We start from the raw sequence: 27504 nt of genomic DNA, 5'->3' as shown, positions 1-27504 counted from the left end.
TGAACTTACTTCAGTCTTTAAGAGACATCACTCTAATATCCTCCACAAAAAAATTCTGGAGCAAATCCAACGACATTCTAGTCTAATGCCTCCAGCTGATAGTAAGCATAAGATTCAGATGGATTTGACTATCAGCAAAAGCCAGAAAGTGAATACTTAATGCAAAATAATTTCACACTGAAAAGCCTAATGTCCTCCCTAAAAAGAGGAATATCTTCATTTCCATTAAGGACTTTAGGAATTCTCACTAAGACTTCAATATTTCAGATCTGAATCCTTAAGCACTAGAACTACATGTTCCTAAAATGATCTCAAACAGAAAGTTCTGAGAGCCAATACTTGCCTATCTGCCTGCCTTTAGTAATTATGCTAATTATCACCATTATATATAAATAACTGATACATAATTATTATACTCCTACCAATAGCAGTAGGATTACTTGAAGGGTAATTCAATTATGTACCTCAGAGTTACTAGGATGAAAACCTAAAGCACTCTAGTGTAAGGAAAGGACACAGGTCCTGAAAATTACAAACGGAAACATTTCAAGCTTAAGGAATATTTGCAGCCTTAAAACACTTAGGAAGGCCAACACCTATGTGCAACAACTTGCAGTTTATCAGGCTGCAAATTCAAGCTTTACAGCTACTATGACAGCACTCCACAACAAATTTGCTTATTCAGAGTATCAGGTAACAGCTACAATAGGCAGCAATGCTCCAGCCTTGGGTTACTCCCATTTAAACCCAGAGATATATTTCTTTCAAGAATTCAATCCATGCCAAGCATTGCAGTAATGTCTGTGCTGCCCTCACCTCGCAGAAGACTCCCGAGAATCCCTGGGAACACAGGCAAGTGAATCCATTCACCAGGTCTTTGCACCGGCCCCCGTTCTGGCAGGGATTGCTTTCACACTCGTTGGTTTCTATCTCACAGTTTTTTCCTGTGAAACCACGAGGGCATAAGCAGTGGTAACCATTCACTTCATCCTTCACAGAGCAGGGAAAAGAAGCAGAAGCATTTGTTTATTGATGAAACTTGCACACAAAAATTCAAGTTGTTTGGTATTCTGGATTTGCGAACAGCAGTAGCACCACAAAATTTTATTTTGTGAAATGGGTGAAAGAGTCTGCACGTGCAGCATTGCATTTCTAACATTTGAACTCAATTAACCAAACTGTAATTGCAAACTACAGAACTCATAACCAGTCAGAGAAAGACTAATTTTGAACATGGAATGTAATGAACAAGAGTTACCTTACAAGTCCCTCCATGCTGGCACTGTCCATGACAGTCATTTATATCTATGGATAAAATATGCAAAGCATTAGAATTTATACTGGAAGACTAAGCTGTAAAGTATAGGTTTAGCATAAAAACGAAGAAAAGTGATTTTCAAAAAGGTTTTTTTCTAGATGTTTCAATGGAAAGGAAGGATTCTTGATGCCTTAAGAGATCTCTATTTTTAAAAAATATCTAATAGAAAATTACATTCTATATTTCTGCTACAGTGTACTAAAAGTGAGGTATCAATATCAGTTAATTTAGCATCTAACATTTTAAAGTATTTTAAATTGAATCAGTATATATCATTCAGAAACATGTAAGAGTCAAGAGATTTATTAGTTAAGCATATATCTAAGCTCACTTTAATACCAATTACCTTTAAAAATAAATTTTCAAACCGTATTTTCAATTTACATTGCTAGAAGTTAGAAAAATCCTGACAACAGGTATTTTTTTATTTTAAAAATATGTATACCATCACTCATCATGATTTTTTTTTTTTTAAAAGAACAAAGCATCCTACTGTCAACATACATACTAAAGAAATACTAACTGATATGACAATTTACTCCTGTCCATCCTGGAATGCAGTCACAGTAATATCCACCAATGAGATTTTTGCAAGAGTAAGCATTAACACAGGGTTTCCCCTCACACTCATTAGCATCTGTGAAAGAAGAGAAAATAAAGAATAGAATAAAGAACAAACCCAGAAACAGATTACCACAGCACCAAGCAAAGCATCCATGCAATCCAAGCATCAGAAGCTCATATTATACACTGGTAGGGCACTAAAACCATTTACATATCACAGGCCTTGAATGCACACTTGCCTATAGTAGCACATGCACGTTATCTTACTCTTCCCTTTGCCAAAACTCAAAAAGGCAATTTGTTAGTCAGGGCAAACCCCTTCCCTGGCCTCCACAAGCTTAGTCACTGTTCTGCCACCATGGAGAAGGAGCTACCATCACCAACGCTGCATTTTGCAACAGAAAAGTTATGGGGCATTCTAAAGGAACTGTTACAAGTCAGCTGAAGTTGGGGCTTAAATAGTTACAGATCCATTTGAAACTTCTGGCTTTAAGATCTGCTAAAGAGGATCTAAGATACTAATAACACACACATTCCATGTTTTCTTCAATAAACACCATGCCAGCCACACAGAGTTATTCACTGTTTAGGAATAACCTCCAGTGGTCTCCAAAGCTTTCGAATTACTTACCAAGCTGGCAAGTTGCTCCAATCCACTGTTGTGGACAAATACACTCGAATGCATTGACACCATCAATGCAGGTCCCTCCTTGAGCACAGGGGTTTGAGGCACACTCATCAATATCTGCAAAGTCAAAGGGGGCCTTCCATTACACGGCCTAAGGCTTGGCTTAACAGGTTCTGCTTCAAAGTTAGTTTGAGATGAAGGGGGAGAATGTTCAAACAAATAAGCTTAGGAACAGACTAACATTTCTAACCTAATTTTCACTTAGGCTTTTCTCACCTCCTTGAGAGAGAGGAGAGAAAATCTGCAAACAGCAAAGAAGAATCAGCTAAGCTACCTATGATTTGCATGTTCATTGAAAGTTATATTCCTAGATTCATGACACAAATTTAGCCAGTTTTGGTTTTGTGGTTGGTAATTTTCAGGGTTTTTTGGGGTTGTTTCTTTTTTTTGAGGACAGTTGCTGTTTAAAAACAGGTAAGCCACCTGTGCTCCAAATCACAGGCAACATGTAAACTAATTATAGTCCCACAATACATTTCAACCACTTCTCTGTCCTCTGAATCAGACACTTAAGCATTTAAGTGTGCAAATCTACACTTCTACTACTAAAGAAGGGGAGAACCTTTGACCTTCACATTTATATTTCTCAAAATGAAACCATTCTGTATTTTGCTTTAGAGTGGCTAAGGAGTGAGGAATTGTCAAACAAGCTTTTGGATATGGTCCAGCTATGCTTTTGATAACTTTCTGATAACAGATCTCAACTGCATCGAGTCAATACTGTGGGCTGCACAGAACCCTCCTCTTTTCACTCTGCCAATGCTCAGCTGTTAAAAGACAGGGAAAGTAAAAAAACTACCACCAAATTCCAAACACACAGAGTGTGATATCACCAAGTAAGCTTCATCAACCCTTCCAACCCAACAGGTCAGTCACCAGCCAAAGCATACCCACCAATAGCACATGTTGGTCCACTCCACCCCGATGGGCAGTGACACTTGAAGCCTGACGAAATCTCGTGACAAATTCCACCATTAGCACAGGGATTAGATACACAAGCATGCTCGGCTGTGGAGAAAGAAGGAAAGAAATTCCTGCTAAATACTCTTCCAGTACCAATTAAGGAGAACTTGCACTTAAAAGTTGCATTGGCTAAAAGTAACCAAGAAAATCGCAGTGGAGAGATGCCAGCACAGAAGTTTGGAGCCTTCCTCTCCCCCTTGCAGAGAGTTAAGATTCCCAGTAAGAAACTGAAGCAGGATTTTACTGAAGATGTACCATCCTTCCTACCTAATGACTAGAAAGCCTAAGCACAGACAGGTCACTATTTCAATATCCCAGGAACCAGCAAAATTCCCCATTAACACTCTGCTTCCAGCCATGCACTTCCAGAGTACTCCAGCACTTCTTTTAAATTCAGTGAGACAAAACAGATACGCTGTAAGCAAGGCTCTGAACATTTGTAGCAGTTTTAAGTATCAAAGGTCTGTTTAGCTTCACTCTAACACCGTTCCTTGGAAACGGCAGGGAACAGAGGTGCTTACAGGCAGGGCTGCTCGTTGTCACTCCATGTAGGGCTGTAACACTGCAGAGGCTGCACAAAGCAACCATCAGGTTGAGGAGGGACAACCTTTTTGAAACCTCTTTTTGGTAACTTCCCCTCTCAGAAGCCAAGGAAGCTTTTAGTACCAGTACCTAAAGCAGCTCACATACCATCCTACTGTTAAAAATCACTGCAGATCTCAGCAAGTATAATGGCTCCTTTTTTCACTGCCTCCTCACCTGAAAAGCCAAGCTACTCCCCCACAGCTTTCAGGGCAAGTTATGACAAGATTTCATGCATTTTAGCCTAAACTTTACATCACATTCTACCAGCTGAAGCAAAATTCAAGTTTTGATGGTATCTTTAATACCACATAGCACTTTATGAGGTTCAAAGATCTACATCCTGATTAACTCTGAAAACCTTCTGCTGATAATAGTTTAGTGAATTTAAGGCCAAGCACTGAGGTGGAAAAAAAGCAAGAGTTCTTCCCACCTAAACTTTTAGCTATCAAGGAACAGCAAAATTCATCATGAGAAGACTAAATATCATATTTTAAAAGAAGGATTTAACAACCCATCATGACAAAGAACCAGAACACCCAACTGAACACTACATGTGAAAAAGTAGAATCAAAAGTTTCAATTCTTCTCCAAACATCAAATCTTTAAAGCAAAATATGAAAGAACTAGAAATTGCACACTTGCCCATTTGCCTCCAAAGTGAGAATAATCAAGAAAAGTCACCAAAGACCAAAATCATCCCCAGAACATGAACATTTTGGTCTTTGTGTAATACATATACAGATAGAAAAAAGCAACATGCTATCTTCATACTGTGGTTGAGATAGGAAGCAGTTTTTCAAGAGACAGATCTGTTAGACTCAAGTGAAAGCCATACTTCATCACAAATGTGGTTTAAATGCTCTCCTCCATTTAGCCAACAGGCACAAGGAAGACATTTTCTGTTCAGACTGTTTAAGGTGACTCTGTAAGAGGGTTTGAGCACATTTCCATAGTAGTTAACCTTTCATTATTAAACCAAACGTATCAGAAGTCCCATATTAGAAGATTACGTTTCAGTTGATTAAAAAGGATAGTCAAGACATTCAGACAACTAAAAAATTGGGCCAAAGCCCCACATCAGAGTAGAAACTGAAGAGTTCATCACCTCCACCTTGGAAAAAATGCATGTTTGCCAGCAAGCCAGAAGACAAGAAAATGGGCAGCAGGGAGACAGGCAACAGGGAAAGCCACATGTGTAACCTATTTCATGAGACTACAGCCCAACTGCATGTTTGGATTAAGAAAGAGAAGCCAAATATTCTCAGTCTTATCTAAAGGGAAACTGGTGCAGCATTTCTGTTGTCTTTAGTGATTTTTTGAACAGCCAGGCTAAGGCACTAGACAGGAGAGATGGAGCATATCCTGACTGAAATGTAGAAGTGCCTAAACCAGCTGCAGATCTGCAAAGAGATGCAATATCCCAAAGTACCGATCTCGCAGTTCTTTCCCGAGTAGCCGTCGGGGCAGGCACAGCGATACTCATCGGGCTCGGTGTTCATGCAGGTGCCGCCGTTCAGGCAGGGGTGGTGATTCCCACAGTAATTCAGATCTGCACAGAGAAAAGGGTCAGTCAGCAGGGAACAGATCTCACCATTTTAATCCCTAGTCAGACACACAGCTGCCTTTCTGGCTCGAACATCCTTCACCCACATCATCCCCATATTCCAATGGCTAGCCTGTGATCTGGTAACTATCCACAGAACAGGGAAGAATGAACAAGAGACAACTGCAGGAGTTAGAAGAGTCAGGACAATTCCAAGCCTTTTGTCTTGAACTTCCTATACTTCTGATGCCTAGGCACCATCTGCCACACAAGAATTAAGGCACAGAAACACTCGGGTAGTTGCACACTAGCAGAAAAAAAGAGGTTAATGAGTTATCAGTTAATCATGCAACTTAACTTATTTTTCCTGTACATTAATGTTAAGTACCTTTGTTACAGAGCAGGCCACCCCAGTTGGTTTCACAATTACACTGCCATGGTTCATTACAGCTCCCATGAGCACAGCCTGGGTAGCGGACACACTCATCACAGAACTGTCCTTGCCAACCATAATGACACCTAAGATGTAAGTTCACATGTTAAAAGTTAGCAACATGATGCTTCATGATCAGCATTACATGTATTTACAACACTACACTTACCATTCTCAAGAACAAGGTCAACTGTTCAATGTGCAACAGATAACAAAACTTTATTTATCCTGTTTAGAAGGGGCACAACTAGTCCTGTTGATCCTTACAGGAACTGATCCTGCTCAAATGTGTTACACACCATGGCAACAAACACCACCAAGCACTACACGTTATGAGAACTGGACATGAATTAGTTGTTCTTTCGCAAGAAGTCCCATCTTCACATAATCCTCTCACACTAGGACAAAAATTGTGATTGATACAAGAAAGCTGAAATTGATTTTCAGAAGGAGACTGCTGGCTTACTGCATCAAGCACTATAGTGTTTTTCTGTGAAGAGAGATTTCAAAAGAATAGCCAATTTGCTCTAGAGTGCTACAGTCTCAAAAGACCAGGGCAGCCAGAGAAGCAGCAGTCTTGACAAATTTCTCAAGGCCTGGTTTCTCAAGAAAACCTTTTTTCACAGATTTATTCCCTTATACCCTCAGTGTTCTCTACTGACACTATGGAAAAAGTACTCTTTGGAGAAAGGAGGAGCGAGAACAGAAACAAAAGCCATTAACAATTCACTTGTTTTGGAGTTGAATTTTTTCCCCAAGATTTCTTCTGAGACCAGTATATTTATGTTAATCTGTAACAGAACTCTTCTAAAGAAGCAACTGTTTATGCTACAGAAAAGTATTAAAATTTGAACTTACAGGGGGGAGGGAGGATAGGCTAACGATTTAACATATAAATATATTTCACACATATTTTAAGTACCAAGAAATAGTAAGCTTGTTCTTTTGGGCCAACAAAAGAAATGTTCTGCCTGTTAAGAGAGTATTTCCTATACAGAATTCAAGAGACATACTAGCAACAAAAAGATGCATAAAATCACACTGAATGGGAGTTGGGCCCACACACAACAGTGCAGCCCTATTGCCTAGAGGAAGAAAAAACATTAGAAATCAAACTACATTTTTTAGATTAAACACTACCATTCTATTACCCACATGATTTGAATAGTATAAAAGAACAGAAAATAAATTAAGTCTTGGAGGGAGGGGAAGGAGGGGCAGTGAGAAGACAAGGAAGAAAAGTATAAATGAGGAGTCTTGGTTCCTTGTGAATCAATCCTCTTGCACTGTTTCAGTAAGCTGGATCAATCGCCAGAGGAACAGAACAAGCTGTGCTGGCAGCACAGCATTTAAATTCTTACTATTTACATTGGCAGAAGGAATCTAGAGGCAGATCTCTGCAAGACCATTCTTTTCATATGAAGTTCTAGAACTACTTTGAGCTCATGTCCCAGTACCTGCTCCTGCCCTGAAAAGCTCCCAGTTGCAGATCTGCAAGGAGAGCCTCAGGTGAGTAGCCAAGCCCAGAGGCCTCAACTGCTCCTCTGAGCTGGGCTGGCGGAAGCCTGGAGAACACTCATATTTTGGAAGCCTCTTTCTTTGGCTGCAGCAGCAGCAAGAGGAAACAAATACTGCTCCTGCTAAATTTGATCTCTTCCTTCCTCCTCAAGCACAAATCCTCCTCAAGAAAAATCTTTTCAGAGGATGATAATAAACAATAAGAAAAGCATTGCAACTCACTTTACTGGCCTCAACCCAAATCTTCATCCATGCCAAACCTGGCACTACTGCCAGTGATTCACCATGACTATCCCAGCCAGAGCCAACTCCCCACCCACATACAACAAGCATTTTCAACAGCTGAAAGTCTGCATCACAAAGCAAATAATCACAATAACTCAATTTATTCTCCCCAGCCAATGGATAAAAACTTTGTTCAACATTGCAGCGGTGCTTAAGAGTACAAAGAAAAATACAGCTCCCTTCTAGAACTTGAAGGCATCTTAGGCACCTACTCGAGTTTGCAGGTATACTTGATAGCATTAAAATTACTTCATCAGAAAAAGGTTGCTGCTTTTTCGTGATATTCAACACAGCCAAAGTTTACTGTTAAAGTTTCCACCAAGCCTGAGGGAAATCACTTCTAGAGGCTAAAAGCAGTCCAAAGGAACACAGTGTTTACAAGTCAAAAGGTTACTATGTGGTAAGCTGATCAGCCTTCAGTTTACAAGGAAGAATAAATTAGGATTTCCTCTTGAACAGGAAGTCTGGTCGCATCCTACATTAACAGGTGCTAGAGCAGCATTAATTCCACTTCCTTCTGAAAAGATAATGCTTACATGGATCTCAGCTCCCCCTGAGAGCAAGATGGGATCAATAAAGGTAAACCAACCCAGAAATGGGTAAGTGTGTCATTTATGGGTATGTAATTTATGACAAAAATATCAAGACAAAAAACAAGGATGAAAATGGTTAATGATTCACTATGAGAAGCCCAAATGGTACAAACACAAATTCAACATCATTTAGGAAAAAAACCCCCAAAAAACCCAAGGCAGAATTCCTTTTCATGTACCAACCACTTGTGCAAAAGCCAAAAGGAAACTGCCAGTGCGGCTAATAGTGGGGCTAAAGTTACTTCTTCCCTGCCCTCCCATCCCAGTTGAGCATCAACTAAATTCCAATTCTAAATATTTCACATCTGACAAAATAAGAAAGCCAAATATAGAGAATCTATAAGGATTCTCATTGTTCAACAGACAAAGAAAATTCTTATTGGAATCAAGATTCTACTTCCTTTGTCCTTCCCCTCTGCTGACTTCATCAGCTCAAACTTGTCTTCACAATCCAGCACATGCAAAACAAAATCAGACCTGGCTTAATCTTAGCCCTTGCCTGGGTTATTAGCAGTACAAAGAAGCTACCATAAATAGATTGTTACAGTTTAGTAACTTCCTGATGGAAGGCTGAAGCACAGGCAACTGCTCCCAGACCAAAGCATCCCTTTGGGTCAGAATTAACACAGACAAAGTGTAATAGGGAGAGAAGAACAATTGTTGGTTATCTTGAAACCAAGAATTTAGAGAATAGATCTGGTAATTCTACAGGCATGCTTCACAGTTTCCATTTTCCTTAGATGAAAGCCTGGTGATAATAGGAAAATGAGAACTCAAACAAAGCTGGAGGAAGTGGAGGTGGCAGGAGTTAACATTAGCAAAAAATTTCAGATAAGACTTCAAATCTTCAGATTAGAAAAACTGCAACTGTGCAGAAAACACACTTGCTGTCATTGACAAGCAAAGCCACAATAATTCAGCTCAGTGGGGCTTCAAACAGCTAAATTTCAGGATAAGGAAAAAGGACTTTCTACAGTAAATCTCAGTGTGTTTAAAATAGTAAATTTAGCAACAGGGAATCCTACAAAAACACTCATTACTATACACAGTTCAAAGGTACATATGTACCAGAGGCAGGGGGAAGTGGGAAAAAGAGAATGAAACGGAACATTTGGAGGGTTTAATTTTTCCTGGGGCCAGTAAAAAACTAAACTCATCAAGTCCAATAAAGCAGATTTTTCTACAGAAATATGTTTTCCTTATGTTCTTCTGAAAGAGATATAATTACAGAAAAAGCTGACTGGCCTTTGCTTTCCTCTGAGGAAGTTTGTGTTATAATTATTGAGAGCTTAGTTGAAATTGAGCATTTCCAAATCAGATGGAACAAGCTGTTCAAAAGGTCCCATGTTGCTGTATGTAAAACAGGAACATCATTGTGAGGAAAGGCCCTGAGCAATCTGGTCTGACTAGACCTCCTTGGGCAAAGAGGTGGGACTAGATGACCCTGGAAATGCTACCCAGACTCCGTGACTTTATGTCAAATCCTACAGTGCCAGTTATAGAAGGGATGTGGAAAGGTAAAGAGATGTACCCCAGATCCTGATGGTCTGTGAACCACAGCCCCTCAGCACCTTGCATGATTAACTCCTCCTTATCCAAAAGGAGGATGCCTCTGCTAACAGCAGAAAATCAGGGTGCTCTCTCAATGGTCAGCTTAAACTCAGCTCTTTGGTAATATCTTCCCACATGGTTTATTCTCCTGGTTCAATCACTTCTGGTTATTTCAGAGTCCTGATCCTTCTGTGCAGAAAGTTCAGCTGAGGAATTTCGCATTGCACATCTCATCCAGTCACTAATCTATGCTGGTAAACCTTACAAAAAGCTCTGTAATTCATGAGAACGAGGGGATACCTAAATAAATGCTGTTCTACACCTACTTACAGAGCTTTGTCAGCACTTCATGCATAAATACACCTAAGCCACCAAAGTGAAGTCTATTTCTGAAGTCAACACCAGAATATGGGGCCTAAAAACAATTTTAAAAATCTTAGGGATGATGTAGGCAATGTGGTGTAAGCCTTTAAATATCACAGGTTACACCTTACTGATATATTGCACATCCTGCAAGGAGTGACGAGAACATCATTGTGATGTATTCATACACCTTTTTATAAGCAGACTTTTTGGAGGGAGCTTCTCCCAATCATGTTTCAAGTGGAAGCTGGGGCCAAAACACTTAACACACAGGAAAACAAAGCAAAACAGTGACATTAAGAGCAGAAGCAAAATGCATCATTCAGGGGTGGGGGAGAAATAACCCTCTTAAATAGAAAACCACTGAATTTTCTAGTGACGTGAACAGGATGGTGTTGCAAAGGCCAGAACAATAGCTTTATATTAGTTATTTACTTAAAATAACCATAAGAAAGCCTGTTTAAACTTTTAGGAGATTACTTGTTGCACAGCAGGCAGCAATACTGTCCAGCTGTTAGATCCTACACTTCTGAGCATCTGGATTCAAGGTTAATAAGTAGTACAGTACTCATTCATTAATACTTGTCACAGAAACACTTTGCCCACTTTCCTACCTTCTAAATAGGCAAGACAATTTTGTGAATAGCAAAGGAAAACATGCTCATTAATGAACTCAAATAATTTCATTACCTGAAAGCTTGTTATCTTTTCCTCTCATCCCCAGCATTCTTATCATGCTGAAAGATACAAACCTTTCCCTAGAAACTTTTTTCTCCTCTAATAAAGGAAGTTATTGAAAGCTAACAGTGTCATTCTATTACTACGTAGAGTTTTTGAGAACAAGTTAAAAGAGGGGATGGTTCAAATGTTTTTAGGCAGAACATTGCTCAGTTAACTTACATAAGTGGCTCTAAGGGTGTGCCTGTATTTGCATTAGTTCACACCAGGAACATGCATTTTACCTGAACTGCCTGATCGTTCCTGTTGATGGTGTGTTAAGTTCACATCACAGAGCTGCTTTGGAACAAAGGAATTGGATTCCTCTTAGGTTAAACTAAGGTAATGTCAGACAATGTATGCCAGGAGCACACCCAACATGTTCCAGCTGCAAACAGGCATTCAGGCCACAAGAACAGACTAGAGAGCCTAAAATTTAAAGCCCTGAAGTGTTTGGAGTATGATACTGGGTTCTCTGTGCTGCTTTGATCTACTGTTCTAGTTCAGCTGCACTCCCCACACTGTTGTAGACACAAGTTCAAGCACTACATGTTTTTACTTCCTGCACACCTCACATCTCCTGGATGCAGATTCACACCTTTAGGATATGTTCTGTATCTTCCTACCCACTCACAAGCAAGTGAATGCAGAGCATGCCTCAGTTCCTTGACCAATAAAGAAGCAAAACATGGAATTCTTTGCCTAACTTAAGGTGGCTGCTTGTGAAACTCCTGCCAACACTCCCTAAGGGCTCACCATTAGGACAAAAGAAACAATAATAAAAGCACACTGGTTATAACAACAGGCAAGAGAACTTAACATGACGAAAGACACAGCAATTGCAAGAATTTTATAAGATCTTTGAAACCTGAAGCTGTGATAGGATATCTCACACCAAAGAGGAGACAGGAGATGTCCCAGTCCTGGTACCAAGTGCATTCCTGCGGGGCCAAACAGCAGCCTCATGCTCTTTAGGGGCTTCAGGCAGTCCAGTGCTGCAGGAATTGAAGTGGTCAGATGCCAAAGCAGCTAAGGACACTGCCTAAACAAGGCTTTGTTTTCCAGTTTATTGCTCAGAGCAGCCTATGAGATTTCTCATAATTCCATTCTGGAACAACTGTGGAAGATGCCCACCTCTTAGTTTCTCCCAGTTTTTAGAAGCAGGAATTTTATTTCCTTCTTTTTTTCAGCTGTGACCTTTTGCTAGTCCTCTACAGTCTTCCAATAACAACCTGTTTTGAAAACCCTCACCAGATCACCTTATACCCAAAGAATAAGTTTACAAAAATCCAGCTGCTCAGGTTTTTTTAAAAAAAAAAATTTAGACAGAGCTCCCCAGTGCTGATGTTAAACATGTTATCCACCCAACCATCACAAAACCACAAGTGAGATATCGATGATATTGGATAACCTCTGAGAAGTCGAAGATTTAACAAAGACTCTCCAGAACAGTTATACCCCCAATACTCCAGGTAGCTGTAGCTCATTTTGCAGCTCCAGCTTTTGTCCCTGCAACTCTAAAGAAAGTATTAAATAATAGCTGAGCAGGGTCTGGCCCTTAAAGTGACAGATGAAGGGAGCAAAATCACTTGGGAGATGCCCACAGCCCTTGAAGGCACTGCTGGACTGCTGAAGGGGAATACAAGGACTACAGAAGGTATGGCACTGGACAGAAATCTTGAGAGAACTTTTCCAATAGGACAAAGATAAGGTACATGTTTAAACAAAACCAAACAAACATAAAATCACCAAAACTGTAGAACTAAAACTGTCACATATAGTTCTAGAACAAGTCAGTTCAAAACACACCAACCTTAATTCATTTTAAAAGTTCTTTTAAAAGAAGTACGTTTGCTTTCTTCACCTTGCACAGAATTCACATTAGAGTACTATTAATGATCCCATTTCTAACTCATTTCAGTTAGTCTGCACATTCTAAAGAAACTTTTGTACCAGTTGTGGAAAGTAAGACTGGCATTTCCCAGGACAAAACCCAGCTCTTACCATGGCTCCAGAACACAAGCTGAGCACTGTTAGGGATTTCACTCCTTTTGTTTTGCTTTAGATGAGAAACAAACAGTCAAAGGCAATGGGAAAAGTAGAAAGACTTCTGAAAATACCATCATCCTGGCAGGACTATGACAGTGTAGGCCAGATATGAGGCATATCTGGACCACAACCAAAGCCATACCACTCTGGATAACAAGGAAGTGAAAGATTGAGCTGCTAAGCCTAGTGACAGTTTATGAGAGGTACCAAACATACCCAGCTCAGCAGTTTTAATCGAGGAAAGAGACTGTCACTGACGGTTTCTCTATATTCAACTTTGCTAATTTCATACGGTCATTGAACCCAAGCCAGATATGAGCCATTAGATCAAACTTCATTTTCCTCTAGACAGCTTAATGGAATTTAACAAAGTACTTTAAATGATATAAAAACATACAAAAAGCACCAGCATCAGGGCTCTGCAATTGTTGTGTCTTTGATAATCCCTCCTACTACTTTAGTCTGGTGAAGTCAATAAAGAAAAGGACCATTTAGCCTGCCACTACAGACCAAAGTTCATTGTTTTTCTTTATGCACTATGGATAAAGACTGGTTTGTTTTCTCTTTAGGATGGCAGCATTTTCTATGCTTGCAAGACTCAGATGAGTTGCTTTTGCTATCCTCAAGGACATATTTTTCATCTTTATTAAGGAAATTCTTGTTTTTGCTGAATTGCCTCCACAATGACAAAAACCCATCACCTAGACACAGCTACACCAAAAAATCATTTCCTCTATCAGGTCATTTTGAAACATCTGGTCATCCCTACTTATTTTCCATTTTGATAGAAACTCAACAGAAGAAATGGAAAAACATCTCAACACTAACTTTCTCAAAGCAAATGGGTGCATGAACTTGACCAACAGATGATGCACAACCAGAACCAGTGACGTAGCCTTTATTAACAGCCTGAGGTCATTTAGCTACTTCTGATTTTAGTGTAACTTTTAATCCAAGAACAGCTCTAAATTACATTGGAACATAAAAAATGGAGGGTAGATCTTTTCCTGAGACCTTGGTTGAGGCCTTGGAGCCTCTGCCTAACTTACCTCCATGTTCATGCAAGTTGAAGATGGAAACCATTTTCCAGCTTTTCTATTTACTAACAGCACTGCAAATTTTGGCAGTTAAGTAGCTTTTGGCACCAGCTGGTTCCCAAATACCTCACACCCATATTTTTTCTCACATTTTCATTTTCTTTCTGAATTAAAAAAGGACATTGTTTTCACCTGTTAAATTACAGTGGCAGCTGTCCAGAAACCAGGATGAAGGCATCTAGATTAAAATTCAACAGCACCAAACATAGCAATTTCTTTTAAATAACAGTTTCCTTTGTACTGCTAAAGATAAAGGTCATGTCTGTAAGCCTTGTTTATTTTTAGGCCAGCATCATTTTTCTACAGAAAGTAATTATCCATTTTGGTTAAAAGCAACATTTCCAATATAGTCTAATAGCTATGACAGAATACAATTTAAAGACAGCTGTGTGAACACACTCAAGCTACCAAATCACCATTAAAGAGATAGCTGAGAACTTTCTGCAATACTGCAAAGAGTGGCCACACACAGAAAAGCCACTGCTCTCCTTCAGCTTGCTGATCATGGATCTGATTTGAGCATCAAGGCATCAAGAAACAAGGTAAACTGCATACAATCCACTATTCCTTCCCTCAGGACTTACTTGCAAATGAGAGAATCCACCCAACAAAGTAGAAGATACCTGGACAGAGTCCTTCAACAGACTCAGGGTTATTTTTGTGAGCTCAGTTTAGCTGGGCAGGTTTCAAGGGAGCACCTGGACTTACAACACCAGATGCTTCTTCGCATCAGCTCCAGGCTGCAAGGAAAGACTTCGCTCGTGTGAGACCACCTATTGACAGGCACCTTGGAAAAGGTAACAGCCACCCAGCCCCTCAGCTTCAAAGGCTTTATATTCCCTTCTGGAAACCTCCCTGCTACTCTCCAGCTTCTGCCTTCTCAGACACAGCTGGTATCACAGAGAAATGGAAGTTAAAAAGGAAACTGCCAACCCCTCTGACCCACCCACCCCCAGCCAAAAAAAAAACCCCAACCAAATAAAGGTACTGCTTTGTATTTGCTTAAATCTGTTTCTTTTACATATTTAGTCAAAGACTTCCTGCATTTGAAAAGCAAATGTTCACAGGCTCCTAGGATTCTACTTTGACACCTACAGGACACCAGAAACCCTTACATGAATCAAAATTCATTAAAATAAGCTCTCAAGTGGAACAAATGCATTCTTGGAAGTCTTAAGGGAAGGAGTGCTTCTTCCTCAGGCAGAAATGATACTGGCCCAGCTCTCAACCACAATCTCTACTTGTAACAAAAAGATGCCTGACCATAGGGGCACCCAATACTTGAAATCACAAGGAAGATATTTAGTGATACAAAAAAAAAATCACAAATAACTAACAAAATATTCCTTCTTACACAAAAAGGAAGCCATCATCTGCCTTGAAAAAATCTTTTAAAGGAAATTTTCTAGCTTGAGAAGTGAAACCACACGCAAACTGAAGCACTGCACCTCAAATTTACAGATTTCAGTCAGATCAGAGAGTTACAATGCAACATACCTTCCAAGAAGTCAGCAGCATCTGATGGAAGTTTCAGGGCAGTAAGAAACCACTCTGTGGTGCTATGATTTAAGGCTTACTTTATCAGCCATCCCCCACTGTTAAAAACAGGAGGCTCTGCAGCAGGATAGGACTTGTCTGCATGTCACCCTACCACAGCTCATGAACTGGCACCTCAACCCCAGCTTCGGTCTAAGCCCAGCAAAGCTGAACTATCTGCATCCCATTTCTGCCACTTCTGTGGAGGCTGTAGTAGTCAGAAGGATGAAGCCAAATTGCCTTAAACTGTCACAGCTTGCCACAAAGTGGTATTTGTCAGCTCTCAGGGGTTCTGGCAGCCACAGCTCAGTTTCACATGCTTCCAATCAAGCAGATTCAACACAGAATGCTAAGGAACGTCTGTGTGAATGCACCCTTACAATGGTGCATGTCACTCTACCACAAAAACTCAACAACTTACACAGGATCCCAAACTTGCAAGTAGACCTGTCCCATTTCTTCAACAACTAGTGTAAAAATAACACCCATTTCCCCTTGACCTACTACATTGAATGCCTGAACCTTTACAGGAAAACAATCAACTGCCCTTGCTATCACAGTCTACTTCAGCTGCATCATGAAGTTAAGGGAACATTTCACTCTGTTCTCTCATATTTAGGGACCAAAAAAATTTACCTGGGGTGGAAAGTTTAGGTTGGGGTTGCTACTGTATCTCTATTACCACCAAAACCCTTTTTTTCTTGGAATAGGACAATTTACTATATTTTGGTGATAAAAATATATATTGAGTGCTCTAGGACTGTGAGCATCTCCTAGTCTAACAGTCCAAAGAACAAGCTGCTCTTTCATTTGAGACGAATATACAGAGATTAAAATTCCTAAAGATTTTGAAAACAATAATAATACAGATTTTTCTCATTTGATGGCACAGTTTTGAACTTCACAAAACAAATCTGTTCAGGCAAAAAAACAGAATAGCATCACCAAACAGTTTAGAGTATATGCAATTGTTACACTCATGACATCTACTTCAAATCCATTTCCATCCATGTTCTGGTACAGAATTTTTCCATTTTAAAGCAGACTTTTTAAAAGTAGCATCATACATGGAGGACACCAGGGAAATCAGTGCTCCAAAAAAAAAAAAAAAAAAAAACCCAAAAAAAAAAACAATGCAGACTTACTTGCATTCCCCAGGTACACTGCAGCCCCCATGGAGCAAATTACATCCTTGTTTACACACAGCTGTAGACACAAAAAGATTTAGGCATCAGTCTGGGCAGCCAGGTATCCATTAGTACAGCAGCAATCTGGAGCAGCTCAGGTAGGGCTCCTGTCATTTAGCCCGTCTGCTGTGTGTGCAAAGCAGATTGCCTTTTGCCATGTTCCAACAGTTGTTGCTTCCAGACAGTTATTTCACAAAACACAGCGCCATTACAGCAAAAAGGCTTTGCAGCAAGAGCAAAACTTTTATAAAATACAGTTGTTTTAAAACCTGGTATAATGCTGGAAATCCCAAACTTTAAGTGATACATGACCTTGAGTAAGCCCTAAAAATGGTCCTCCTCATCATTAACAAACTTTTTACTGAAAAGGAACAGAAAACAAAACCAAGAAGCCCTCAGCAGAAAGGAGAGTATGCCAAATAATTTTAGCACTAATTACTTACTGAAGGCAAAATGCAGAGATTTGATTGAGTGGTACATTAAAAGAGACAACTACACTTGAATTTCTGTTCCCATTAAGAGTTATCAAAAAGCTTTCAGCTTTGCACACTTTACACTTAAAACTTTTTCATTTGCAGAAACAGTGTTATGAGGGCATTTTTATAGTATTAAAGTCTACTGTATTAGTGATGATCTCACTTTAATAAAATCTTATATTAACAGATGTAATACATCATTTTGCTTTGGAGAAACACCACCATTCAATAAAGTCAATTAGTAAAAAGATGTTTCACTGTTTTGAATACTACATTTGTTTAGGTGTGTCCACAGCACACACCAGAAGCAACACTGTGCTCCACTCTTCACAGAGCATGCTTTAAATAAAGATTTATATTGAAAGGACAAAGGCTATATGTGCTAAAATCAATATGCTACAGCATCAACACCACAGAAATACCTACTACAGTTTACACTTATTCTACATACACCAGGGCTAATCCAAGACAAAAGAAACATACTACCTTGTTTGCATTCTTCTCCCATCCAACCTTCCATGCAGGCTTTGTTTCCATTTTGATCACACGTGTAGTGACCAACAAAGTCATCTCGAGGGCCACAGAACTTGTTGCACAGTGCACTGTAGTAATTTTCGTCACACTTCACCCTTATCTGCACTTCAAAATGGGCAACAGGGCCATTGATTTGTAGGGTCTTCCATCGATCTTCTGGGTTGATCATACCAGCATGTGCCACTCGTTCTATCAACAAGTTTTCACCTTTTTGGAAAAAAAGGTAAATTAAACAGGGGGTTAAGTTTGATAGCACACGAGGACATATGGAATCCAAACACAAGTACTCAACCGGTTAAGGGAAAACCAAGTAAAGAAAATGTTAGGATGATAAAGATCTACTGTATAACTGAATTTTCCTTTGCCTTGCAAAGTTCATTACAGGAAGGCCAATTTAAAAAAGTGTCCCAAAGGAAATATTAAAAAACCCTGGAACATAATCCATAGGAAATAGCTTATTTTTCAAGGCAGCCAAACATACCACACCCACATGCTGACAACTAGCAGCTTTATCTTGATCTGAGGCTCTTCTTGCATCCTTTTTGTTCTTATAAAATTGCAAGATCTGCATTATCTCATAGCTGAGATAAAGTTATCTGCTGTAAGTTTAATTTTAAAAACAAAGCAAAACACAATACATTCAATTTGCTGTGAAATTACTGAGCAATAGTGACTGCTCTGGTATGCTTGCATTATGTACATAAACTGGCTTGTTTCCATTTTATCATTCTCTCTAAAATAAAGGCAAAACATCTTTAACAACCATTCCATAGAACACTGCACAGCTCATATTTGACATTTTGAGAAGAAATAAACAAGTGAACCCAGGATTGTCAAGAGCCATTCTCATCTCTGTATCCGGCTTATCCTCACTCCCAGTGAAATTCCTGATAACTGTGATCCCTGTTGCAGCACACTCTGTGAGCATCCTGCCTCGTCCCCACAGAAAGCAGCAGCTCTGCTCCTGCCAGGCTCCACTCACTGAGGCCAAACCCGCACAAAGCATTACCTGTCCCAGGGGACAGGAAGATTTTAGGCTGTAAGAGTATAGAAACTGCCAACACAAAGTATTTTCATTTATATGAATATCCTTTTGTATCTTCATCCATATAATTCTTTGCATAGAAGCTTCAATACCAGGAGGTGAGACAATTATAGCCAGTACAATAAATTATACAACTGCTTTAGCAAACACTGAGAATAAGCAAAGCACAGTGGGGGGGAGGGGGGGGGGGTAAGGGCAGACAGTGAGTAGCCCCAGTGACAGGAGTTTTATAATGGTTTCACCATTCAAATCTGGTACCACCCTACTCTACAGCTTTTCTAGGTAACTGCAAGTTGCATCTGGAACTCCAAACACTATTTAAGGATGAGAAAAAGGTACAGAAGCTTCACTTGCACATTTTAATTCCATACCCATTTATAAAATAGCTATAATATTGCCAGTGCAGAGCTTCAGCACCCATTTTCTTTAAATAAAGATTCTGTAAAGTACACGTTAAAAGAAATTAATAACCAAAAACTTGCACACAGCAAGAGGCTGAAATGGTAGTGAGAAAAGGCCTGAAGTTCAAATTATTAATAATATAGAACATGCCAAGCTGGTAGCAAGTAATACTAAGCTATCTCCTTCAGCAAATGCATTTTACCTATCTAGTTGCTTTCTAGAACTCATTAACCTCATCTGTTTAGAAAACAAAACCCAAGGAGTGACTGTTTCTCAACCAGAAAGTTATTGACGGTTTAGAAGTATCCTGTGCATCTCTTACCAAAGTGGCATTTTCCCTTCAGCATGTAAAAGGACTAAAGTGACAATTTTCACCCCCTCCAACATTAAGGGAAAAGTTACAGAAGTATCAGGCTCTGCAAAGTATTTTACTCTTTTTATATATTTTTCCAAGTTTGCTTCAATAAAAATGTTTCCTCTTGAAATGAAAGAATATTGAACTTAAAAGGAACCCCTTTTAACAAAGCATTGAAAGGTACTCCAGTTATTGAGACCTCATAGTAACTCTCAGCTTTATTATTAAAAGTGGTATTGCCATGTATAAGCTGCATGCTTGCTTGGACTAGACTGTATAAAACATTTCATGGCTGGCCAAGACACACTGAAGCCCATCCCTCTTCTTTAAGTCTCCAGCAGAACATGCAAGATAGAAAAGGCCGCCTGCATTTTATTTTTGACCAATAAGATATTTATCATACCAGTCACCATTGAAATGTTAATGATTAGATACAGTCACAGGATTGTTTAGGTTGGAAAAGACCTTTAAGGTCATCAAGTCCAACCATTAACCCTGCACTGCCAAGGCCACCACTAAACCATGTCCCCAAGTGCCACATCTACATGTCTTTCAAATATTTCCAGGGATGGTGACTTCACCACTTCCCTGGGCAGATTTCAGCCTCCTTTAATAATCTTATTTTCCCTCAATGACTATTGACCTGAAAAACTATAAAGGAAAACATGCTGAATCACCGGATGGTTAGGGAAATTTGAACAAATAGCAAATACACATTATAGAGCTGCCTTCCTGCTATAAGCAACAGAGGCTCCTTAAAAACAGCTGCAGCAGCCACTGATGTGAAAGTGCTTCCTCAAAGTGCGTCAGATAGACTGAAGAACAGGTCCTGAGATTAAAGGAGTGGCTTATATAAAAAAAACTCTTATCAGACATCTTCAGGCTAATGGAGATGCATCAGACCCAGTTAAACAACTGGAACAAGCATTACAGCTACTGCAAATATACCTATGCAGAACAGACCTCTTGATACCCAGGGTCAAGAACAGGGGAAATAACCCGAGAGTGCTCTTTTCATCTTTTTGAACACTCAAACTTTATCTTCACAAGCTCCTCTGAAAAGGAATGTATTCTGAGTCTTAAGGGTTTTTCCTCAAGCTTCTATCAGTGTAAGCAGGGCTTAACAGCCTAAATAAGCAAGCCAAATAATTTACCCTGAACCACAAAAGGCATCAGGGAAGCAGCTCCAAGCCATTTCATTTTTAATACTAAATTTTTAAGTACCAGAGTAAGTATGAGAGTTCTGTTTAACTTCAAATTTAACACTGATCCTAGGCAGAAGGTGCATCTTCCAGAGTGATCTGTAAACACAGGGAGGAACGTGTTTGTCAAGGTTTCTCCTCCCTCCCCCACAATACCAAAGTGTGTCTGAAGATATTCAGTCTCTCTCACGTAACTGTTCTGATGACACGAGCTTGCTCCCTGCATCTGACTTTGCCATAGAGGTTCACCTTCGGGATTCACACTCGTTACTTTTAGCCCTCAGAAAAGGGCTGAATTTTTCTGGTTATTGGTCAAAAAAGCATCTTCATTACTCAAACTTACATAGACACAGCCCCCAAGCAATTTCCTTGATTAATAAGTTTTCTAGAAGTCTCTCTAGAAAAGCAGATAGTGGTACAGATGTTTGCATAAAATGAGATGATGGCTAAAAGGTAGTTCTTTAATCTGATTTTTAGGAGCATCTGATTTTTGGAAGAGCAAGCCTTATCTGGAGGGTATTTAACTGTGCAACTCTGCCCATCAGCACCCTGACCCTTAGTAGAGGTCAGACATCCCCAACAAGGCTGTACAAAAGGTGATGCTGGTAGTTGTAAGGGAACACAGGGATATCACACAAACTTCACATCCAAAAGGAGCAGGAGATGCTCATCTCAGAAAGCACATTCTCCTCAGCCTTTTTTTCAAGCCCCCATTTCCAAAAACCTAAGGACAGATGATTAGTGTCCCACAGATTAATGGGAAGGAGGAAAGCAAGCACTGCATCCCTGCAGCAGACAGGGTCAAATGGAAAGTTACTTCACACGTGAAGATGCCAGCTTGCTTTGTCATGGGCTTGGCCTTGCCAAGGCCTCTGCTGAGTTCTGAAGTGTGCCAAGTCAACTGACTTACCTGGAAAGCAGAACTGCTGGGACAGATGACAGCGAACAGGCCCTTCGCGGTGACTTTGTATCTACGCCAGTTTCCTCTCCCCCTCCTCTTCCACCCTCCCAAAGCAAACAAGTGGTTACACTACACTGCCCCGAGCCAACCCTGCTGTGCAGAGGAGCAGAAAAACACAGTAGTAGCTCAGGAATCAGGGGCTGAAGGATCCTCTAAGAATTTGTACAGGAAAACATTTGCCCTGGCAGACTTGCTCTTGAGATGGTACTTCACAGATCAGCTCGAGTCCCCCTGCCTTGCTCTCACTGAGTGCAAGAAGAATACAGGATGCTTGGACACAGAGGGAGGGAAGGATAACAAATGTTCTAGAACCTTCAAGTTGTTCACTGGAAGCCCCAGCCCCTCCTTCTAGGTTTTGGAGGAGTTTTTTGTTTGCCTGTTGTTTTGTTTGGGTTTTGTTATTTATTGTTGTTGTTGCTATTGTTCTGTTTTTATTCTGTTAGGGAGGTTGTTTTGTTTTGGATGGGGGGTTTTTGGGTTGTTTTGGTTTGTAATACCCACTTGGGAGTCTAAACTGGAACACAGAACCTACATTTAACTTTCAGCCTTACTCATCCCCATTAAAGGAAAGCAAAATCTGACTCTAGAACTAATTAATCAGCTTATAAACAGACCCTGGCAATTACTTTGATTAATCTTTCTTACAGTAGCAACAGAAGATACATGTAACCTGATCCCCAGATCAGCACAGCGCTCAGGACTGACAGGGAGTTAAGCTTTCCACAGACATTCACTGCACCCCTCCAGGATCAGATATTGTCTTTTCTCTGGAGCAGTTGCTGTATTCCCTTTCCTCTTCTCTAACATGTGAATTTTTACTGATCTGTGCCTGTTTGGCAGTTCAGTGGTGCTTGCAAAAATATAAGTGTAGCATCTTTGCGTCTTGACAGATTCACAAGGCAAAACCCACTGGAGGGCTCACTGCCAAGATCACTCAAAAGAAAAAAAAAAAAAAAAAAACAAAAAAAAGCAAACCTTCAGCATTGAGAATTCTGAGTTCTTCCTAGGAATATTACATTGAAAGCCTAAACTGAAGCACAGCAAAGCAACATATCTCTATCACAGAATCAGTAAACAAACTATAAAAACATTTAACCAAGACAAGCATTCAGCTAGTCTTCTGCCAAATTACAGGGCAAGAAAGCCTTCCTAAATTCACCTGACAAGCCTTCTAGATTTCAGATGCAAAACAACTTTGCAGTACCTCTCTCTGGCAGCCTAAATTAAAGGGAAGTTCACTTTCCATCAGCAGTTTCTCATAGAGCTAAACTGTAATCTGACACTTATATACCCTCCCAGAGTTCATAAAAACTGCTAATTCAAGGAGATGGCACACTAGGCCTCCAGAAGACACTCTATATCCTGTTGGCCTGAAGTTCAGAGGGAAAAAAATGAATGCAAGTAAAGAGATTTGTTAGAGCATGTTAAACTAAAAAGCATAACAAAGACTTAACAAGCCTGAGGTGACTGTCCTCTTATCAAGTGTATTGAAAAGAAATCTGGGGTTTAAAGCAAGAGGTTTCTGCAAATTCTAAGAAATAAACAGAAAGTTACAATACTATTATTTACTAAAAAGCTAATTAAAAAATGAAATCCAGCACTTAAATGCAGGCAGATGATATGCAGGATAGGCTGGCTCTTCATGTTCAGTCCTTCCTACATCATCTCATGAGTTGATTTGCCCTCTGTAAACAGGGCATGAATATTCTAATATTTGCTGTATTAGGTGCCCCTAGTTAAATTATTCCCAAGCTGGAAACCATTTAAATTCACATCACATAGTACTTTTTTAACAAAGCATTCAAGAGGATTCCTCCAATCTGTTACAATGCAGGGTTATCTAAACTTATTCAAGATTTAGGCTTACTCTGCTCAGCAGACAAGATCTCATTTTGAATACTACTCGCAGCTTTGGGAAGTGCCATTCAAGAAGGCTGTGGACCAACTCAGCTGAAGGGTTGCAACAATATTAATACCAGAGATGCAAAGAAAACACAGCCAATAGAAAAAGGCTGAAGGAGCTGTTTAACAAGACAAAATAAGCTTAATTCTAACAGAAGAAGGGTTCAGAAACAAACGACAAACTCATTACTTTGTCTATCATTAGAGTATGTTAGAAAAAACTCTGAATTAGGAAAGTGCAAGTGGGACTGATAACAGTCTTCAAGAAAAAGGACCTTCTGACTCTAACACAGCCTTAACATTAATTCAGCTTTGCCATGTTTTTATGCTTGATGCATTTTGATAAAGGTGGTCAGTGAAGCAGCAAAGCATGGAATTGAGAATTAGAAATGATGATGATTTGGGACATACATAACCTCTTTGCTACCTTAATGTTCAAACACTTACCTTCCTCTACATTGATCCCAACCAAAATTAATAGTCCATCAATAACCACAACGCAAATCTGAGGTTCATTTTTTTTCTTGTAGCCAGAGGCATCAATTATTTTAAGACATATTTGTAAACCATGTACAAAGAGTAGGTTCAAGCTGGAGTCCTCCTTCGGCAGCATTATGGCAACCAGCACCTTGATATGATTTTCAAGTATTTATACAATAATCTTGCTTTCACTTCAGATAAATAACCCTGCTTTGACACGGAGTATTGGCATTTACAGACTGAAAATGCAAGGTAAGTTCCAGTACTTGAGAGGGATCATACCATGATTTAGAACACTTTCACCAAGAACATGAAGCACAGTTCCCTTATGGGGGGCAAGAATATTTACTTGTTCACCTGATCATGGAAATTATTGCACAGCATGGTCACAGGCAGACTGAGGAGAATTTGAAGTGCAACTCTACAGATTAGCTTCCTTTTTTTTTTTAAAAAAAAGGGACTACCATGATTTGTAAACATTTTTAGAGCTAATTATCAGAAGCCATGTGTTAATTACACCCTTCATTTACAATTGTACATTCTTTTTCCTATATAGCAATAATTTTTCCCAGTTCCTCACTAATTTGGATTTGTACATGCCCTTTACTCAACAACAGGTTTGCCTAGAGCTGATTTGGAGGGATGGCTGATTGCAAATTGAGGAGGGGGAAAACTGTATCCTGCTGCACACATACAGCACAGAATAAGCACAAGCTCCAAACTTTACATAAATACTCACCAGCCTTCGTATCATTATCCCAATCCCACGCTTCTAATATTAATGTGAACGATCTCTGAAAAAAAACCAAGACACCAATTAGACAGTAATAAAAAACTGTTATAACCAGACAAACTGATTTGAAATAAGCAGATTTTACTGCTACAAGAAAGCCAACTGGAAGCAGTTGAAAATTTCATTTCTCTGTTGTCGTGTGAAAGCCCTTGAAGGCATCTTCTCAAAAGCATGAAATATAACAGCATTAAAAATTGTGGGACAAGCCATGCTAACAGTAAAACAAAAACATTCCACACACACACATTGAGGACTGAATTATTATTACTCTCCTCCCACTGCATCTAATTCTCAGCTTTGCTTAGCCACAGAAATCCTTTTCAGAAGCAGTCCTAAAAGGTTTAAATGAAATGAGGTTCTGAACCTTGGGAAACAGCTGGGATATCTAAGACTTAAACAAATGAACCACCTCCCCTAGAAAGGAATGAGAGCCATCCTTTAGGGAGCACATGAAAGAAAAGTCTATACCAGATCTGTTTTACAGAAAAACATATTTAAAGAAGAAACAGTTCACCCTGCATCTATCAAAAATTTAGACTTCTGACTCATGGAAGGCTAGCATGAAAAATAGACCTACAAAACACACAGCAGAAACAATTATTACAGTAAGCACACCTGGTACTGTACTCTCCCCTGAGGAGAGAAAAAAACCCCATGATTTCAGACAGTTTTAAAACTATTTAGAAAAAAAACATGAAGGCTTTACTTCACTAAACCAAGGCTGCAGGCATTTCACTTGGTTTATGATCAAATATGTAGGACAGATGTTGATATTCAAATACTGAACTTGTATAGAAAAAAGTTACCTTATGCATACAGGTAATTCTTAACTGTTTTGAGTTTAACAAGAATAGCTGTCCAACCATTTCAGCTTTGATAGCTTCCAACTGCTACAAGCAACATTGAGATCCTCACGTATATTCAAAATCAAGGAAAAACCATCAAGAAGAGAAAAGTTATTGCACCGCTATCCTAAAACCCTCCTATAGACATCCTCATGCAGAGCCAAGCCCTAATGTGTGCACAATTCACAGCTTAATGATCTATAAATTCACATGGATATGGGGACATTCAGCCAAGAAATTGCAAGGACCTTCTTTGGAAGAGAATTACGTAAGAACTCAGCCACCTTTCACACAATCATCAGGGCTATTTTACTGTTACATCAAGAGATGTGTGTTTTTTATTTTGAGATGGCTCCTATGTGCTTTATACACCCCTCAACTCCACACCAAGGAGGGTTAATCATAACATTGAAACCTCCCCATTTTAGAACAGCAGCAACAATAAGATCAGTGCAGCACCCCAAGCAGAAGGGCTGTTTGAGGTCTTCCATGACTACAGGAGAGTTTGTTCTACCCAGAAATGCACTTGAGTGCTTATTTTCCTATTGCTCAGCTATATTAACATACAAACCACAACTCAGCCTTCGAAACTTTGTACTGTATTCTCAGCTTCAGACATATCCTAGGGAAAATGATTTTACACTACTGAAACAGAAACAGGTTTAGTGGTGACTATTTAGATTGGACTCAAGAAAGGAAGGGAAAAGGGAGCTCAGCAGTGACCATACTGGACAGAGGCATACTTGAGCTCGTACAGCCCTTGGGAATGGACAACTGAGAGAGATCAGCTGAGAAAGCAAAGGCCTCTGCCTCTGAGGTGTGACAGCACAGCTCACAACTCCACCCAATTTTTGAAGACAAATATTAGTGGAGCATTTTAGTAGCTTCCCCCTCCAACTCCCTGCACTCCCCCACCCCCAGCCTCAGCACTTAGGGAAGCAGGATAGGATTCTACTGTACTCTGAAAACACTACCTGCAACCCCTCTTCCTAACTGCTACCTCACCCACATATTCAATAGTTGAGAAAATAAGTTCTATATAGTACTGCCCTACTGGCAACTGCATGTCTCCTTATTTTGCATCAAAATTATGAACTAATCTAGGCAGAACTCTGCAAATCAGCGAAAGGTCCAAAGTTATCCACATCTTCCACTTTTAACTACTTACCTTCTAACATATCCCTTAGTTTCCTGTGTTCCACTGATTTCTACTAGAAGTATAGACCAGTGCTCAAGTGCTTCCAGATGCTCATTTACTTATCTTATGTAAGTGCTGGTCCTTCCTATTGCAAATTGGCTGTTGCACCTGACTGCCCATAAAAGTCAGAAAGAAACTGAGCTAGACTTGCAGTCTTAGGAAACAGACCAGTCATCTATGCTTTCCCATAACACCATTTGAAAGCAGATTTTTATCCTTGCCCAGGATGCTAAGGAATTTCCGTGGGTAAAGAGTTCCATGCAACACACTGTTCCAGCATGATCATGCTGGACAGTGTCAATGGGGATGCTCTACTCATTT

The 27504-nt window shown here is 39.7% G+C and overlaps 1 protein-coding gene across 1 annotated transcript in view; it reads right to left on the bottom strand.

The window, feature by feature from the left end:
* LOC121673085 (protein jagged-2-like) overlaps nt 1-27163 on the bottom strand; it is a gene marked incomplete at its 3' end in the record, with an annotated part of 38462 nt that extends 11299 nt beyond the window's left edge. The window contains exons 1-11 of the mRNA XM_042046132.1: nt 27154-27163; nt 25087-25227; nt 17953-18207; nt 16949-17009; nt 6050-6180; nt 5548-5667; nt 3465-3578; nt 2514-2627; nt 1842-1955; nt 1259-1305; nt 817-990 (exon numbers count right to left, since the gene is read on the bottom strand). Of these exons, the coding sequence (XP_041902066.1) occupies nt 817-990; nt 1259-1305; nt 1842-1955; nt 2514-2627; nt 3465-3578; nt 5548-5667; nt 6050-6180; nt 16949-17009; nt 17953-18207; nt 25087-25227; nt 27154-27163 (1281 nt within the window). The remainder of the gene's footprint in view (nt 1-816; nt 991-1258; nt 1306-1841; nt 1956-2513; nt 2628-3464; nt 3579-5547; nt 5668-6049; nt 6181-16948; nt 17010-17952; nt 18208-25086; nt 25228-27153) is intronic.
* Nucleotides 27164-27504: the final 341 nt, after the last annotated feature.

The sequence above is a fragment of the Corvus kubaryi genome, unplaced genomic scaffold, assembly GCF_017639235.1.
Source record: "Corvus kubaryi isolate FWS band 111438036 unplaced genomic scaffold, C.kubaryi_AGA036_p1.0 65171, whole genome shotgun sequence".
Taxonomy (NCBI): domain Eukaryota; kingdom Metazoa; phylum Chordata; class Aves; order Passeriformes; family Corvidae; genus Corvus; species Corvus kubaryi.
The sequence above is the reverse complement of the archived record's forward strand: the minus strand, read 5'-3'. Positions and strand labels throughout refer to the sequence as shown.